Here is a 17,119-nt window from a genome sequence, read left to right as displayed (position 1 = left end):
AAAACCATAAGCCAAAGCAATATCATTAAAAATATAGCCTCAGACACAATTTTATACAAGACTTTGAAAAAAACATTTTCAGACTAAGTGACATGATCAGGCTCAAATATAGACCAAGCACATGAAACTTCTGGGTCAAACTTGAGATAAGCCCACAGATTTTGCCTTCAACAGAAATGAGACGATTTCTATTCTTGCCCTTGATGGTTGTTAAACAAGAAAAAGCTTGCTCAAACCTGTAAGAATTTGAAAAGGATGCTCTTCTTTCACAGAAATCCAGAACCTGTCCAGGGGCAGGTCAGTTATTCTCATCTTGAGTGTATGATCAGACAGATTTGATTCTCTCAAATCAAATTCTCGGGCTGAACAGAAGATTCAGAGAAAGGGTCCCTCACCCTGTCATACACTTGGGTTGAAAGGGAGGAAAAATACTGTAAAATTTTGTTCTGTGGTTCTTCCCAGTGTTTTTCAATAAGACTCGAGACTTTCTGATATCCTTGCTCACTTTCAATCCCAAGCAGCAGTGGAAATATTTCAAGATTTCCTTTTGCAACATGATTTTTCCAAAGATTCAGTTTCCTTTTAAATCCCAGAATCTTGTTACTCGAAGTCAAAACATTTTCTCCAGGGCCTTGCAGAGAATTGTTCAGCTGGTTCATATGATGAAAAATGTCTGTTAAGTAGGCTAGTTTCTGCAACCATTCTTCACCTTCAAAACACACAGCAAAATCTGGCCTACTATTTTCTTGAAAGTACTCCTGAAATTCACTTTTCAGCTTAAATACCCTGTTGAGAACTTTTCCTCTGCTAAGCCACCGGATTTCTGTATGTAACAGGATATTGGTGTGCTCTTTGTCCAGATTTTCACATAATTTTTTAAACATTCTCAAGTGAACCAGTCTTTGTTTAATAAAGTCAACCATTTTTGTTTCATTATCCGGAACATTTTCATTTCATCTCCAAGAGTTTTTGACATAGCACCTCTCTGTGAAGAAAGCAGTGTGTTGTGACATTGCCAGGATTTTATTTTCTTTACAAGAGAAACGAAACCTCTCATGGAGCCAACCATCGATGGGGCACCATCATAACAGATGCCAACACAGTTTCTCCAAGACAGACCTTTTGTTTCCAGAAATGAAGACAAAACATTAAATATATCTTGGCCTCTGCTTGTTTCAGGCAGCACTTTGCAACAGAAAAAGTTTTCTTGAATTTCACCATCATTTACAATTCTTACAAATGCTACAACATGACATTCATTGGTGAAATCTGTTGACTCATCAACCTGGATAGAGAAGCTGTTGTTTTTTCAGTTTATCCCACAAAACCTCTTCAGCATCATGTGACAGGGTCATCAATACATTGACTTATCATACTGTTTGAGAGTGAAACCTTTTCAATTTCTTGTACTGTATCTTGTCCTAGCACTATAATCTTACATGCTGGCATTATTAGGTTCTCACCAACTGTGTGACTTTCCTTTTCTGGGTAATAAATTCTGCCACAAAATAATTTGCTTCCTGAGTTCTGAGTACTGACTGTGACTTTATTAACAAAAGTTTTACTCTGTTGTTTTGAGATTCCAATAGCTGTTTAAAATAATCAGCACATTTACGTGCCATATGGCTGTGATTTGTAGTTAAGTGGCTTTTCAATTTTGCTGGAGCCATTGCTACATTTGTAAATTGTTTGCCACAGAATAGGCACAACTTGGATCACCAATCCATGTAAAGCCCATTGATAAGACAGACTTTTCATTGTAAAGACAGACTTTTTTATGTCCATTGTTGCACTGATTCAGTGAAATTATTCAGAAGATTGTATATCCTCATCATTAACCTTATCAGAATTCTCCTTCTCTTCCATCTCACACCTCTTCTTCAAAAATCGCCACACTGGACCATCAGACATGTCTGTAAAACACTCCTCTGTATTTTACACAAGGAGGGGCTGACGTCACCACCCAAGTTAGGCAAATCCATTCAATGCTCCGAAAAAGCACTTCACACTTATTATCAGCCTACCATCCTCTCCTCCGTGCAATACAGCCTACTGTCCTCCCTCTTTACAATACAACGCTCACCAATTATCATTGGCCTCCCCTATCTCACGTCAAAAACAGAGAATATTTTCAACCAAATAAACATGGTCCAACTACGCACTGCCATACTGGGCTGAGAGACTGCTAATGAGATTGAGAACTGAGCTGCTCACAGTGAACACCTGCATCATGTGAAGTTCAAAAAACAATGTTTATTTTTTATATCACAATCTCTCGTGGAACCCCTAGCAACCTCTCATGGAACCCTGGTTGAGAAATCCTGCCCTAGTCTATAAATCAGTCCACAATGAACTTACAAGTAAATGATGAAGTTCTTATAGCAGAGATTGAGATGAAGTAAGGTGTGGCCATCCTGTTGCTGAATTCTCAGTGCAAACTAAATAGATTGCATTAACAGAATCACTGGGATCCAATCTGGCAGCACTGGCATTAAATCAACATGTATAGATCTGTCTGTTTCATACACTTCTGATAACTAAGAGTACAGCATGAAACACCACCATTCCCAACATGGTCAACAGGTCTCATATTGAATCCAACCCAGCATTTGAAATGCCCAACATCCCTAAACCCAATTTACCATGGTATATGCACTGTGTACACTTAAGATTTACAGCATAAATTTGTTACAAATCTGATAATGTGGGAGGATGTTGCAGTGTTACCAATCAGGCTCATCTCCACACAATTAAAAAATACCATTAATCAGTAATTCATTTTATGTTTCATGTTTCTGTCATCTTAAAAAGTTGAATCACTGAAGGTATTGTGTAATTGTGAAATGTTTTTATGAAACAGATGTGATCCAATAAATAATAAAGCTAATTACTTTGAAATTTAGTTGCTTTACTTTACAATGAAATAGTAGGTGTTGTGGCAAGTACATTGTGTTGACAGTGCTTTAGGCATATTAAAAAATATTGGAAAGGCAGCAACCTCCATTTTATATTTTGCAAGTTCCTCCCATTGCAAATTATATCTGTTTCCATTTTGCCTACGACAGAAATTATTTGTTACAAAGCCCCAGGAGTAAAATCTGCCAAAAGTCACAGCTGGAAAAAATATGAAGTACGCCTAGAAGAATTGGCCATAATATTGAGCAAAATCTTATCACAGTCATAAGTCTTTGCACAATAAAAATGTCATATTTCAATAGGACCTAGCTAAAATCTTGTTAGACCTGCCTCACCCTATTAAAATTCCACTAAGCGGAAGAACAGAAACGTCCAATTTGTTTTTTCAACTATTTTTCACATTAAGAAATGGGTTTCTATTTCATATTGTATTTCCATGATTATTGCAGTATTTAAAACAGTCGTGTGAAATAGTAGGAAATAGATTACTTCATATTTCATAGTTATGGGTTTGATTTGTCGATCCCAGAAGGATTAGCCAAGACTTGATTCAAGTAACCATTAATGATATTTCACAGGTCGAGTGTAAAGAAAAGCAAGGACTAAATGATTCCCTTTTCATCTCTAGGACTTAATACTGAAGTTGCCATAATCTCTATTGTCACTCCACATATTAGAACGCAGAACATAAAACATAGAAAATCTACAGCACAATACAGGCCCTTCGGCCCACAACACTGTGCAGAATATGTATTTACTTTAGAAATTACCTAGGGTTACCCACAACCCTCTATTTTTCTAAGTTCCATGTATCTATCCAAGGGTCTCTTAAAAGACCCTATTGTATCCTGTTATATTCTCTTATAAGCCATGGGACAGTGTACACCCTGATCATAATGAAAACATTACACAATCAAAACTGTCCCTTACTTGGCAAAGTAAATGTTAAACTACCAAATTCACAAGAATAATGAGCATGGAAAATGGTAAATACAATCAACAGTAGTAACAGATAAGACTCATATTGAGAGGGAGCAGAGAAAGTTTTACTTTTTATATTGCACCTGACCTGAACTGTTTCATCCCGACTTTGGTTGCATCTGTGTAAAACTGGTGGTTCAATCAATTTAGGACTCAGTATTTCATTTTGACGATCAGGAACCCTCACTGCTCAACCTAGTACTAACCGTAGAGGTATTGGAAACAAAGGCAGCTTGGCCAAGATTAGTTAACATCACCCACCAGGGATGATGCTATTCTCTGCTGAACTAAGTGAAGTTTGTCTAAGATCAATATAGAAGTGATACAGATCTGAGACATCCTAGACTTCTTAGCATCATATGGCAACCTTGGTGTGGCACTTGAGCCTCTAAGTATCATGCCTTATTTCCTTTTTATCATCTACCCCATCTGTTTTTGCCTGCTTAGTACTACCCCACTCCATTCCATCAAAGCTCATCTGCTACTGAGATCCTTTTCCATGCTCTTATCACTCCTTGATTTGATTATTCAAATATAAATCTGGAAGGTCTCTATTCTACTCATCATAAACTTGAGTTCATCCACACCAATGTAGCTTGTAGCCTGGCATTATTAGCAAGCATTAGGTGTTAAGTGCTTGCTGAATGAAGGGGAAATTGAGGATTGAAATAGCATCACATGGAAGCTGATTCTGTGCCTAGGTCGCAGTCATGCAGTCTTCATGTCTTTAATGGGTTCAAGGCTATGAAAATGGACTGGACTAACTGAAAGTGGTTAGGGGAGGCCAGAACACTAACAGCTGCTAAAGGTGTGGTCCAACAGTCTGTTTACTAATCTGGCCAGTTTTACTTCTTTGAAAATAAGACATTAATCTAAAGGGGGATTGCCAAAAGAAATTTCACCAGACAATAGAGTCCTTGATCAGAATAACATCTGTTAATTTGAAACAGATAACTGCAAATTTGGACAAATAACTGGTTTAATAAATAGCCTTTCTCATGCAATGTAATACATGCACAAATACACAGGGGTCAGCACTCATCACTATTAATTACATACAGACTTACAGGAAGAAAATGTTTAGTACAAAGATTTTTCCTTTTAAGAATACAACGACCATGGAAGTGAGATTACTCCCAGTTATTAGTTGTATGGAACACACACAAATTTAAAGATGTTTGCACATTGTGTCTGAACAATAATGGTGGGAATCTTCACCTTCACCTACACCAACTCTCCATCATCAGCAGTTCCAAGATCAAAAGGTATTTTGTAATTAAATGTATAAAGAAAGAATATGCACAAAAACATTAATAATCCATTCAGATAAAGTACTTCATTGCAGATTGTCATGAGGACTAATTAAAAACAGGAGTGAGCAAGGCTGCACAAATAAATGGATTAATTTACAAGACAGCAAAATTATGTTTTGCAAGGTATTAAATTATAAAGATGGCTGATCATGGTCTATTAAGTCAATTCAAAACCAAACTCAGCTGAACAAGTGTTTCTGAACAATCTCATTAAACAGTCTTATGGCTTGTGGTTACAAACTTGGAAACAAGCAGGAATTTGCTCATTTTTATTTGTTCATTTCCTTTATAGATTATATATTTCCACTGACGTCACAATGCTTGACCACTGGAAGAGACAAAAATCTCTTTAATTTTTCTGGTGGTAATGGGCATACAGCATACAGTATATTTGAAACTGGAAAATATATGATTTGAAAGAGAGAAATGAAATTAAATTAGTCTTAGATTGTTTTGGTAAAGAACCAGCAAGCAGATTGGCCACACTCTTTCCTAACTTGCCATCAATGTACTTCTACACCATTATACCCACAGCTTCTATTGACTAGGATACAAAAAACCGTATCTGATCTAAGTGATACTAAAGGACGTGTGCCCGCAGTCAACTGAGTTGCCAAGGATAAGACTTGTGTTAACTCTGATACATAAAATTACAGACCTTTCATGATTTTGCAGATAACATTGAATTTGATTAAATAAATACTTCATAATTATAGGATGATAACAACTAGAAAGACAAATTAACATTTGGATGTGGATAACAGCTCTGTTTATCAAGATAATGTACTTCAAGAAGAATAAAAACGCTAATCTTATAAAGGAAATGAGGTTCATTGCAAGAGGAATGGAAATATGGGAGTCATGGCTAATTTAGGAGTACTTAATGCAGAAAGTTGGCATGAAGTTGAAACATTTTATTTCGTAACATTACATTAGTTCATTTTGATGCATGTACACAAAAGAAATTAGGAAGACCTAATTGGGTCCATTTGTGGCTAGCTTCCAGGCACCATCTGTTCAGATCTGGCATTCTGAAAAGCAGCTGAACAGCTTATAAAAGTGCTATTGGGCACAATTCTCCTCTGCTTACACTAATACTTTTCGCACTTCTCAAGCATAAAAATTGCCCAAAACCAAGTCTCCAAGTATACATGTAACCAGGGGATTTTTTGGAGAAACTTTGTGCATGATAAGGTAGGATGGTGGGGTATGGAACAGCTGGAGCCACTAAAAGTATGAGCAAAGTTCATTCATGCAGGAGTGCTCAGAAGAAAGAACCCACTGCTTTGCATCCATAACTGGTTAATTCTTGGAAGGACCTGTTAGTGTTCAGCAAGAGTTATGTACCTCAAAGGGACAGGGGAAGAATGCATTCTGTCTTTGTTTCTAAACAGTAACTACAATAAAACTCAATAACCCACTATCCAACTATTCAGAGATCATATTGGTTCTGTACATTGCTCTACAAGCACTGACCTATTTCTCACACTCTCTCTAACACACTGGGGTCCATGCAACTTGCTCCCTACCATCTCCGGGGCATCAATTTCCCTACTCCTTTCCATTCAACAGAGCCCCAGTTCTTGCACTGTCTTTTATTTACCAGGGCCCTGGTATCTGGACTCCCTTTCACTCACCTGATTTTGTTTCCTACATTCTTTTAAAACTTTTAATGTCGTCAATAGAATATTTATTATTCGACTGTATAGTAGTTTAAGTAAAGAGTGAATTAAAACTGTGTTGTCTTATTGGGAATAGCATTCAGTAGTCTGGAAAATCTGTGAGAATGTCACCAACAAAATCCCCATCATGCTGAATTAACTGTTTTACCACAGTAAGTAATACAGACAAAATGTTGGTGAAACTCAGCAGGTCAGGCAGCATCTATGGAAATGAATAAGCAGTCAACATTTTGGACTAAGACCCTTCTTCGAGACTGAGAAGTAAGGGGGAAGATATCAGAATAAAGAGGTTTTTATTCTGGCATCTTCCCCCTTCCTTTCCAGTCCTGATGAAGGGCCTTGGCCTGAAACACCAAATGTTTATTCACTTCCAAAGATGCTGCCTGGCCTGCCAAGTTTCTCCAGTATTTTGTGTGTGTGTGTTGCTTTGAGTTTCCAGCATCCGCAGAATTTCTCATGTTTGTGATTTAGTATAGCAGCTTTTCGAATTAGAGGCCAGTATCATTGGTGCAAATTTCTACCCTGTCTTCTACCATGTCTTTGCCATGCTGAAGAATGAAATGGTGTTGGAAGAGAGCATGATTTCATTAGCACCTTAAGGCATGTAAAGCTGATTTCCCCCCCCCCCCCCCAATATACCTAAGATCTAGGTATTAAGTTTCAGGTAGAAATAGGCAGGGCAAACACAGCTCATGGTATATCCAGAGTATGGAGCTGCTGGAGAAGAGCTGCTAAATCCACAGTTCATAAAGATTATGACAGGATCCTCAGAAAACAATGTGATATTTTTCAGAATGAACATTCCCCAGGTACTGAAGTTACCTAAGTCTTCTTAACTCAAGTACATCTTCCAATCTGCTGTGCTAACATTTTCAAATCGATTCCTTGTTTTTCCAGAAAGTTTTGATCTGTTCATCAGAGGAACTGGAGTGACTTCTCAGAAATTAGAGTCACAGTTCAGCCTTTGTCAAGTGGATGAAAATGGTCCAAGACTTATGCCATAAGAAATAGGAAGATTGTGCAATCACCCAGCTTGCTTGATAATTCCGAAAATCCTCCCCTAGATTGCTCTAACATCAGTCATATGAATCAGTCAAGGTTTCAAAATGCCTTGATTACAAAGGTGGTAAATATGTAAGGGAAGCTGTACTGAGTAATGCAATTGGAGGAATCATGCACACTGTAGTCATCTCCAGGCTGCATTAGTTGAACTGGGAGTGGTGGGTTAGTGAATGGATGATTTGCCTAGCTGACTGCTCCTTGCCACTAACTTCAACTCTGACTCACAATTCTATGAACATTGGGTGACCACACACAAATACACACATAGTTTCCGGGACAGCTGTTGGTATCTGGTATATCATACTACAGATGTGAACAGCTGTCCTAGTATCTCCTGCAATCAAGAGAGGTGGGGATGAAAACCAGGGTAAAGTGAATAAATGCACCACATTATTGACCAATTATGGAAAGGATTTTTCAAGAAGGTTAATATCTTCATCCATGAAACAGCAAGTTACAAAATGAACCTCCTGATGTCTTATTTATTCAGTTGATCTTTATCAGCTTTTATTTGACTGCCTTCCAACTTTCTACATTAATTACTGTGTTATATGTTTTCTTTCGGCATCCTTTCCATGATTTGTTGTTCTTATGCATAACATTTCTGGAATGTTAACAAACATATCCATAACCTCAAAACAGACTCCATTAACATTCAGGGGTCACTAAGTATAAAAATGTGTTTCTAATTGAATAAATGCAGCAGAATAAAAAGTAAGGCTCAACATAGAATTTCACAACTATATAGCTCACTCACATTTTTTTTTGCCCCCCTCTGTTGCTATTGAATTATTATCTCAAAAAAAATCTAACTTTAGAACCCGCATTTACAAAAGATGAAAAGTATTCTCCATCTTTTTCAGAAAGGGTAATAACATTCTACATTTTCACTGAAGACTTTCTTAAGGAAAGCATGGTGGCTCAGCAGTTGATGCCACGACATATCTACAGCTATCCAGAGCTTATCCTGACTTCAGGTGCAGTCTGTACGGATTTTATCTGTTCTTGCTGTGAATGTATGGGTTTTCTGTTGGTGCCCCCATTTCAGCTCGCACCCCAAAGGTTTGCTGGTAGGTCTATTGTCTACCATAAATTATCCTTAGTGTAGCTAGGTGACAGGAGAACCAGCGGGGAGTTGACAGGCATGTGAGAGATAACAGGTTAACAGAGAACAAGCAATGGGATTGATGGGAATGCTGACAGAGCCAACAGACTTGATGGGCTGAAAGGACCCCATGTTGTGTGGGATAGAAATGCCAATGTCCACATTCAGTGACAAAGAATTCTGAGGCTGAGAAAACTCAGTTAATCCAGCACACTCTTGGTTTGTTTGGTGTTGGACAGTCATATTTTCTATATTATTGGATGTTATTCCTCTTAGTACTCCCATATATTTCTTATATACATTTACTTAGATGTTACACAGAACAGTAGTGTGAAGGAATTTTACAGTAAACCCAGTAAGTTTAAAGGGAATGCAAGAACCGGGTCCCTAGTGCACTAAATGCTAAACCATCAGGATGTCCAAACAATTGGAGAGACAATTATCAGAGCTTTACTGGGCTGTTGTGGAAATACAGAAGCAAAAGTAAATTACAGAATACATCATACTTTTTTCGTTATCTGATAAGATATAGGAAGGTGTGTGACATAACTCCATAAACCTACATTTACTCCTTATTTCTTAGTACTTCTGCGAACGATTTGAGATTTAAATTTCATTTATGAACATTTGGAGAGGCATAATATGATTATGAATAGTCAGCATGGCTTTGTCAAAGGCAGGTAGTACCTTATGAGCCTGATGGAATTTTTTGAGGATGTGACTAAGCACATTGATGAAGGTAGAGCGGTAGGTGTAGTGTATATGGATTTTAGCAAGGCATTTGATAAGGTACCCCATGCAAGGCTTATTGGATCCAAGAGGACATGGCTTTGTGGATGCAGAACTGGTCTGCCCACAGAAGACAAAGAGTGGTTGTAGACGGGTCATGTTCTGCATGGAGGACGGTGACCAGTGGTGTGTCTCAGGGATATGTTCTGGGACCCCCACTCTTTGTGATTTTTATAAATGACCTGGATGAGGAAATGGAGGGATGGCTTAGTAAATTTGCTGATGACACAAAGGTTGGGGGTGTTGTGGATAGTGTGGAGGGCTGTCAGAGGTTACAGCGGGACATTGATAGGATGCAAAACTGGGCTGAGAAGTGGCAGATGGAGTCCAACCCAGATAAGTGTGAAGTGGTTCATTTTGGTAGGTCAAATATGATGGCAGAATATAGTATTAATGGTAAGACTCTTGACAGTGTGGAGGATCAGAGGGATCTTGGGGTCCGAGTCCAAAGGACACTCAAAGCTGCTCTGCAGGTTGACTCTGTGGTTAAGAAGGCGTACGGTGTATTGGCCTTCATCAATCATGAGATTGAGTTTAAGAGCCAAAAGGTAATGTTGCAGCTATATAGGACCCTGGTCAGACCCCACTCGGAGTACTGTGCTCAGTTCTGGTCGCCTCACTACAGGAAGGATGTGGAAGCCATAGAAAGGGTGCAGAGGAGATTTACAAGGATGTTGCCTGGATTGGGGAGCATGCCTTATGAGAATAGATTGAGTGAACTCGGCCTTTTTTCCTTGGAGTGACGGAGGATGAGAGGTGACTTGATAGAGGTGTACAAGATAATGAGAGACATTGAACATGTAGATAGTCAGAGGCTTTTCCCCAGGGCTGAAATGGCTGCCACAAGAGGACACAGGTTTAAGGTGCTTGGAAGTAGGTACAGAGAAGATGTCAGGGGTAAGTTTTTTTTATGCAGACAGTGGTGAGTGTGTGGAATGGGCTGCCGGCAACGGTGGTGGAGGTGGATACGATAGGGTATTTTAAGAGATTCCTGGATGGCTACATGGAGCTTAGAAAAATAGAGGGCTATGGGTAAAGCCTAGGTAGTTCTAAGGTAGGGACATGTTCGGCACAGCTTTGTGGACCGAAGGGCTTGTATTGTGCTGTATGTTCTCTGTGTCTCTATGTTTCTATTTAAGATAAACAACTGATCGTAAGACATATGGCCCATCGAGTCTGCTCCGTCACAGCTTACTACCCCTTGACAACTCTTTCGAATAGAATTGTTTCTGGGAACAATTTTTGTACCTCAACACCACAATTAGCAGATATCCACCTCCCTCTTTTTAACTAGTCATTTATCCTTAATATCTGAAGAACTTTGAAGCTACAAAACATAAAATTGGCGACAGATATTTTAAAAATGGACCCAAGACAGCTACCAACCATTCAAAGCACAGCGAAATGTTCAAGTTAAAAAAAAACGCAGCGAAGAATGGCAAGTAAAAGAAAACAGTGCAGCTCATGATGAGACTGTCAAGTTAAAGAAAGACAGTAAATGGAAGAATTCAGGGTTCATAAACAGTCAGTACCAGGTGATAATTATCATTAAAAAGAGCAGAAATGGCTGACTACATCAGAAAGACAGATATATTTGATTACACGATGGATAACTGGATCTTATATACTGAGCAAGTTAAAGAGTATTTTGAAGCAAATAAAACAGCCATTGAGAAACGAGTACTAATTTTGCTGAGTGCACTTGGATCTAAAGGCATAGAGTTTGCTTTGAAGTTTAACTGCTCCAACCAAACTAGCAGAAAAGAGCTTTGCTGATATTGTCAAAGTAATGCAGGAACATTTAGAACCAAAACCATTGTTGATTGCCTTAGCTTTCATAAGCAGAATCAAAAGGAAGGGGAGTCCATTTTCATGTACATGGCTGAGTTGAAGAGATTGTCTCGAGTATTGTCAGTTTGGTAATGGGCTTAATGATACACTGATAAACTGTTTAATTAGTGAAATCTTACAAGAAAGCATTCAAAAATGGCTCCTAATTGAAGCACAACTTACATTTAAAAGAGCAGTTGAAATTGCTGTATCAATGGAAACAGCAAACAGAGATGCAATTGATTTGCAGTCAGGAATGAACATGAGCATGAACAAAATTGCAAAGTCTAAATAGAAACCGGCCTAGCTGAACAAATTGTGTTACCATTGTGGCAGGGGTTCACATACACCAGACCAATTCAGATTTAAAGGTGAGACTTGTAGAAAGTGCAACAAGTTAGGACACACACAAAGAGCACATCAGGCAGACAAAAATAAATAGACTGCAAAGGGAAGAGAAAAAGCTAAAAAGTTTCAAAAAGAGCATTAATCTGCATACTGTTGATGAAAAATCTGATAATGATGTGAGTGACACAGGACTGGCTAGACTTGAGATTTACAATTTGTAAACTAACAAAAGACAAGCAATATGGCTTACATCAGAAGTGAATGGCAAATTAATTAAAATGGAATTCAACAATGGTTCAGCTGTTTCAGTCACTCCACAAAATGAGTTTGTACAGCATTTCAGAGATACTAAACTGAAGCCTGCAGATATACAACTAAGAATCGATACTAAAGAAAAGATAACTCCTGTGGGGATGACATTTGTAACAGTGAAACACAACCAAAAAGCCAAAGTGGGCTTGTATGTAATAAAAACAGGAGGGCCATCATTGTGGAGGCGTGATTTGCTTAAACAACAACGTGATTGGAGATCCATCCACCATTTGCATGCCACATCCCTTACTATGAGGCCATCTGAAAGCAAATTAAGAAAGGTACTGATTGATGACACAACTGTCTCCATGCTGAACACCGTGAATTGTGGCACAACAGAGGGCAAACGGGTGTTGGTGGCAATCTCAGTGCCTCTGGTTGGAAAGCATATTGGACCAAGGAAGGACCATGCTGCTCAGAGGAATCATGAAAATGACAAAAGCACTGATCTGACTACAACAGTTTTCATAGGCAAAATCTCTGAGAAAGCTTCTGATGTGTTAATCAGGCAATTACTTGCAAAATGTGGCTTGTTTTTAAGCTGGAAGAGAGTTCAGGGAGCTTCAGGAAAGTTGCAAGCATCTGGCTTTTGTGGATATAAAGAGCCAGAATCTGCTCTGCATGCATTAGATTATTGCATGAACTTCAAGTGGGAGAAAAAAACTGCTTATAAAAGTAGATGCAAAGACCAAAGCCCAGCTGGATGAATGGAAGGCTAAAAAGAAAGGAGTCAATGGAGAAACAAAAACAGAGGATTCGTCAGATGATATTGTGGATACAGAAAATAAGAGGAGAGGTCAGATCATAAAGGAAGCAACAGAAGGATTAATGAGAGAATACTCCAGTGAATTAAATACACTTCCCCAAGATCAAGATACACAAACTAGAATAAGAAAAAAAGAAGAAAGGTGTCCAGAGCTGTCAGAACCACTTCCTGCGGTCTCAGAGTCAGCTCCTACAACCTCTATGGAGGAGCTCTCAGAACCTGAGATTGTTTCACAGTCACAATTCTCATCTGACAAACAGTGACCTCCTTTGTCAGGAAAGACATTACCCCACAAAAGTAAGAAATTCTCCAGAGCAATTAAATCTTTAGGACTGAATAGGAGAATTTAAAATTTACTATGCTGTAGTTGTCCTTATAGTAGTTGTACTATACTTTATAGTGTGTATATAGTTGAGATGCCTTCTCTATTGGGTTGGAATTTATAGCTAAGCTGGGAGGAGTGTTGTGTATTTAATATTTCAGTAATATTTGAGTAATTTTGTAAATATGTTGATTAAGCATTTTTGTTCATTTAAATAATTCACAATAGGTGATATGTAAAAATACGTGAATTGCCTATGTCATTACATTACCATGTGATATGTGTGCACCTTGCTTAAAGTAAACTCGAAGTTAGACTCACATTTCGGAATGTGTCTTTCTTTGAATTAATTCAATGTTTTGAAGTTGCAAAACACAACAAGTACCTGGATGAATAAGTTCTGGATGGGGAAGAAATGAATGGTTAGGATGATGGGCATGGAATAAGAGCATGGGACTTGTGCAGGATGGAGTCCAGCTTCTTGGTAGTTGTTGGAACTGTACAAGCAGACAAGTTGAGAGAATTCCATGACATCATTTTGCTTTGTGAATGATGGAAGACGTTGGGCGTCACAAGGTGAGTCACTTGCCCTCAGGATATCCAGCCTCTGATCTGTCCTTGTAGTTTATGTGTGGGGTCCAGTTAAGATCCTGGTCAATAATGCTTCCTAGGACATTAATGATGGGTAATTCAGTGCTGGTTAAGAAATGGGAAATTTGTAGCATGAACGTTACTTATCATTTACTAAACCCATGCCTGAACGTTGTTGTGGTCTTGCTGAACACAGGCAATGAATGATTCCTTTGCCCAAGAGTTACAGGTGGGATTGAACTTGTCCCATCATTACTTACTATTTCATATCACTTATATTCAATTTATGTTATCACTACTGCCTAAGGGAATTTATTTTTCACAATAAGGTTTTAACAACTGTACTATAGATTATGCACTTCAAAAGTATTTTATTGGCTATCAAGACATCAAAAAATAATTATGAAAGGCATCATTTAAATTAAAGTCTTTCTTCTTCCCTCTTCCTAACTGAAGGTTCCAATTTTTACCCATCAAAAGGAATTTATTCATGCAAGGTATCCAAGTATCTCCCATTGAGCATTCCAGATCGTACATTTCATGGGATAAATACAATATGTGTAACCACAGAATTAGGTAGATTGTCTGACTGAGGATAATTTTGATTTTTTTTTAAACAGACAGTATGAAATACAGTGCCTTTAAAATATATTCACCTCCCCGAAAGTTTTCATGTTTTATTGTTTTACAACATTGGGCTTCTTTTTTTTTTTTTTACACACCAGCAGAAAATGACTCTGTTGTGTCAAAGTGAAAACAAATCTCTACAAAGTGATCTAAATATAAAATACATAATAACTGATTGCATAAGTATTCACTCCTTTCTAGTCAGTATTTAGTAAATGCACCTTTGGCAGCCTTGAGTCTGTGTGGATAGGTCTCTACCAGCTTTGCACATCTGGGCACTGCATTTTTTTCCCCATTCTTCCTTACAAAGCTGCTCAGGCTCTGTCAGATTGTACGGGGATCATGAGTGAACAACCCTTTTGAAGTCCAGCCACAAATTCTCAATTGGATTGAGATCTGGACTCTGACTTGGCCACTCCAGGACATTAACTTTGTTGTTTTTAAGCCATTCCTATGTTTTGCTGGAAAATAAATCTTCTCCCATGTCGCAGTTCTCTTGCAAACTGCATTAGGTTTTCCTCCAGGATTTCTCTGTATTTCACTTCATTCATATTACCCTCTCCCTTCACAACCCTACCAGGGCCTGGTGCAGTGAAGCATCCCCACAGCACGATGCAGCCATCTCCATGCTTCACGGTAGGTATGGTGTGTTTTTGATGATGTGCGGTGTTTGGCTTATGCCACGACAAATATAGCATTTAGTCTAATAGCCAAACAGCTCAGTTTTGGTTTCATCAGACCATAGATCCTTCTACTAGCTGGCTTCAGAGTCACCCACATGCATTCTGGCAAATTCTAGCTGAGATTTCATGTGAGTTTTTTCAACAGTGGCTTTCTCTTTGCCACTCTCCCGTAAATCTGTGACTGGTGAAGCACCCGGGCAACAGTTGTTCTACTCACAGCCTCTCCCAGCTCAGCCTCCAGAGTTGTCATACGTCTCTTGGTGGCCTCCATCACTAGTCCCTTTCTTACACGTTCATGCAGTTTTTGAGGATTGCCTGCTCTAGGCAGATGTACAGCTGTGCCATATTCTTTCCATTTCTTGATGATTGACTTAACTGTACTCCAAGGGATATTCAGTGACTTGGAAATGTTCTTGTATCCATCTCCTGACTTGTACTTTTCAACAACCTTTTCACAGAGTTACTTGGAGTGTTCTTTTGTCTTAATGGTGTAGGTTTTGCCAGGATACTGACTCACCAGCAGTTGGATCTTCTAGATACAGATGTATTTTACTACAGTCAGGTCATCTCCATTTAACTAATTATGTGACTTCTAAAACCAAATGGTTGCACCAGTGATGATTTGGTGTGTCTTATTAAAAGGGGGGAGGGTGAATACTTATGCAATCAATTATTTTGTGTTTTATGTTTGTAATTAATTTAGATCACTTTGTAGAGATCTGTTTTCACTTTGACATGAAAGAGTCTTTTTCTGTTGATCCGTGTCATAAAAGACAAATTAAATCCACTGTGATTATTCAATGTTGTAAAACAATAAAACATGAAAACTTCCGGGGGGGGGGGTTGAATACTTTTTATAGGCACTGTAGTTGAATTTGATTCAGCTACTTATATCAATCTTTTCTGGTTTTCATTTCCTTTGGCTTCACTCAAAATCAGACTAATAACCCAAAGTGTTTCCTCAATCAAAATAACTTTAGCTGCTATTGTTATGTAGACAAAATTGGGAAATGAGTTTGCATTCAACAGGATGACACCAGAAAAAGGATTTATAGAATAAGTAATTAATCTAGTGATGGTGGAAGGGGTTAAGAGATTAAAGTGGCTTGAACGTGTTCCATACGGACACGTAAATTGTGAAACTTCTAAAGGGCTTTAGAAAAAACATCCAGCATCAAAGGCTGCTCAAACTATGTTCCATCGCACTGGCCTCAGATCAGTGGAATTTTCAAGCACCAAGTTTCCTCTTTTATCATTTGATTTCCAGTAGAAATAATGCAGAAGTAACAAGTACACACAATGGTCTTGAGTTTTCCTGTGAAACATAGAACACTTGAAATTCATCTACATATTCCCAATGCATCGTTGAAAAGGATTTATTGACTCAGCTAAATTTACAGTTGCAATCTTCATATTAGAATACAGTTTCATATGTGTCACATAGCCCACATTTTACAAGTCCTACTTTTGTTACTTTTATTTCCAAGTACACTGTGTACCAAATAGAAATAGTCAGCAATTGCTGGTCTGAGGTGAAGTACATCAAGGGCACTTTGGTTTAACCACTGACTCTGCCAATGTCATTACCTGTGGCAAATTAATGCTTTAAAGCGTGGCACTGTATGGAGTTTGCTCCTCTAGAAAACCGTAAGAGGACCGGCTAATTAATAAATGGTTAATTTTCTGATTATTGCAAGCCATACTCCATCTTTAAATTTGTCTCACAAAACAGGTTTTCAAATCTAATGAAATAATGAAATGAAGGAATGAAGTAATAATTTTTATTTATTTT

At 38.2% G+C, this 17,119-nt stretch overlaps 1 protein-coding gene across 2 annotated transcripts in view; it reads right to left on the bottom strand.

The window, feature by feature from the left end:
* LOC140716834 (CXADR-like membrane protein) overlaps positions 1-17,119 on the bottom strand; it is a 112,642-nt gene that overhangs the window by 85,051 nt on the left and 10,472 nt on the right. The window contains exon 1 of one of the 2 annotated variants that reach the window (XM_073029788.1): positions 13,812-13,990. The exons of the other annotated variant lie outside the window; for it this stretch is intronic. Coding sequence (XP_072885889.1) covers positions 13,812-13,878 — 67 coding nt within the window. The 5' untranslated portion in view covers positions 13,879-13,990. Of the gene's footprint in view, positions 1-13,811; positions 13,991-17,119 lie in introns of those variants that run through there. 2 annotated transcript variants of the gene reach the window in all.

The sequence above is a fragment of the Hemitrygon akajei genome, chromosome 26 (genome assembly GCF_048418815.1).
Source record: "Hemitrygon akajei chromosome 26, sHemAka1.3, whole genome shotgun sequence".
In the NCBI taxonomy this organism is placed as follows: Eukaryota; Metazoa; Chordata; class Chondrichthyes; order Myliobatiformes; family Dasyatidae; genus Hemitrygon; species Hemitrygon akajei.
Note: the sequence above shows the minus strand (reverse complement) of the source record. Positions and strands in the feature narration are given on the sequence as shown.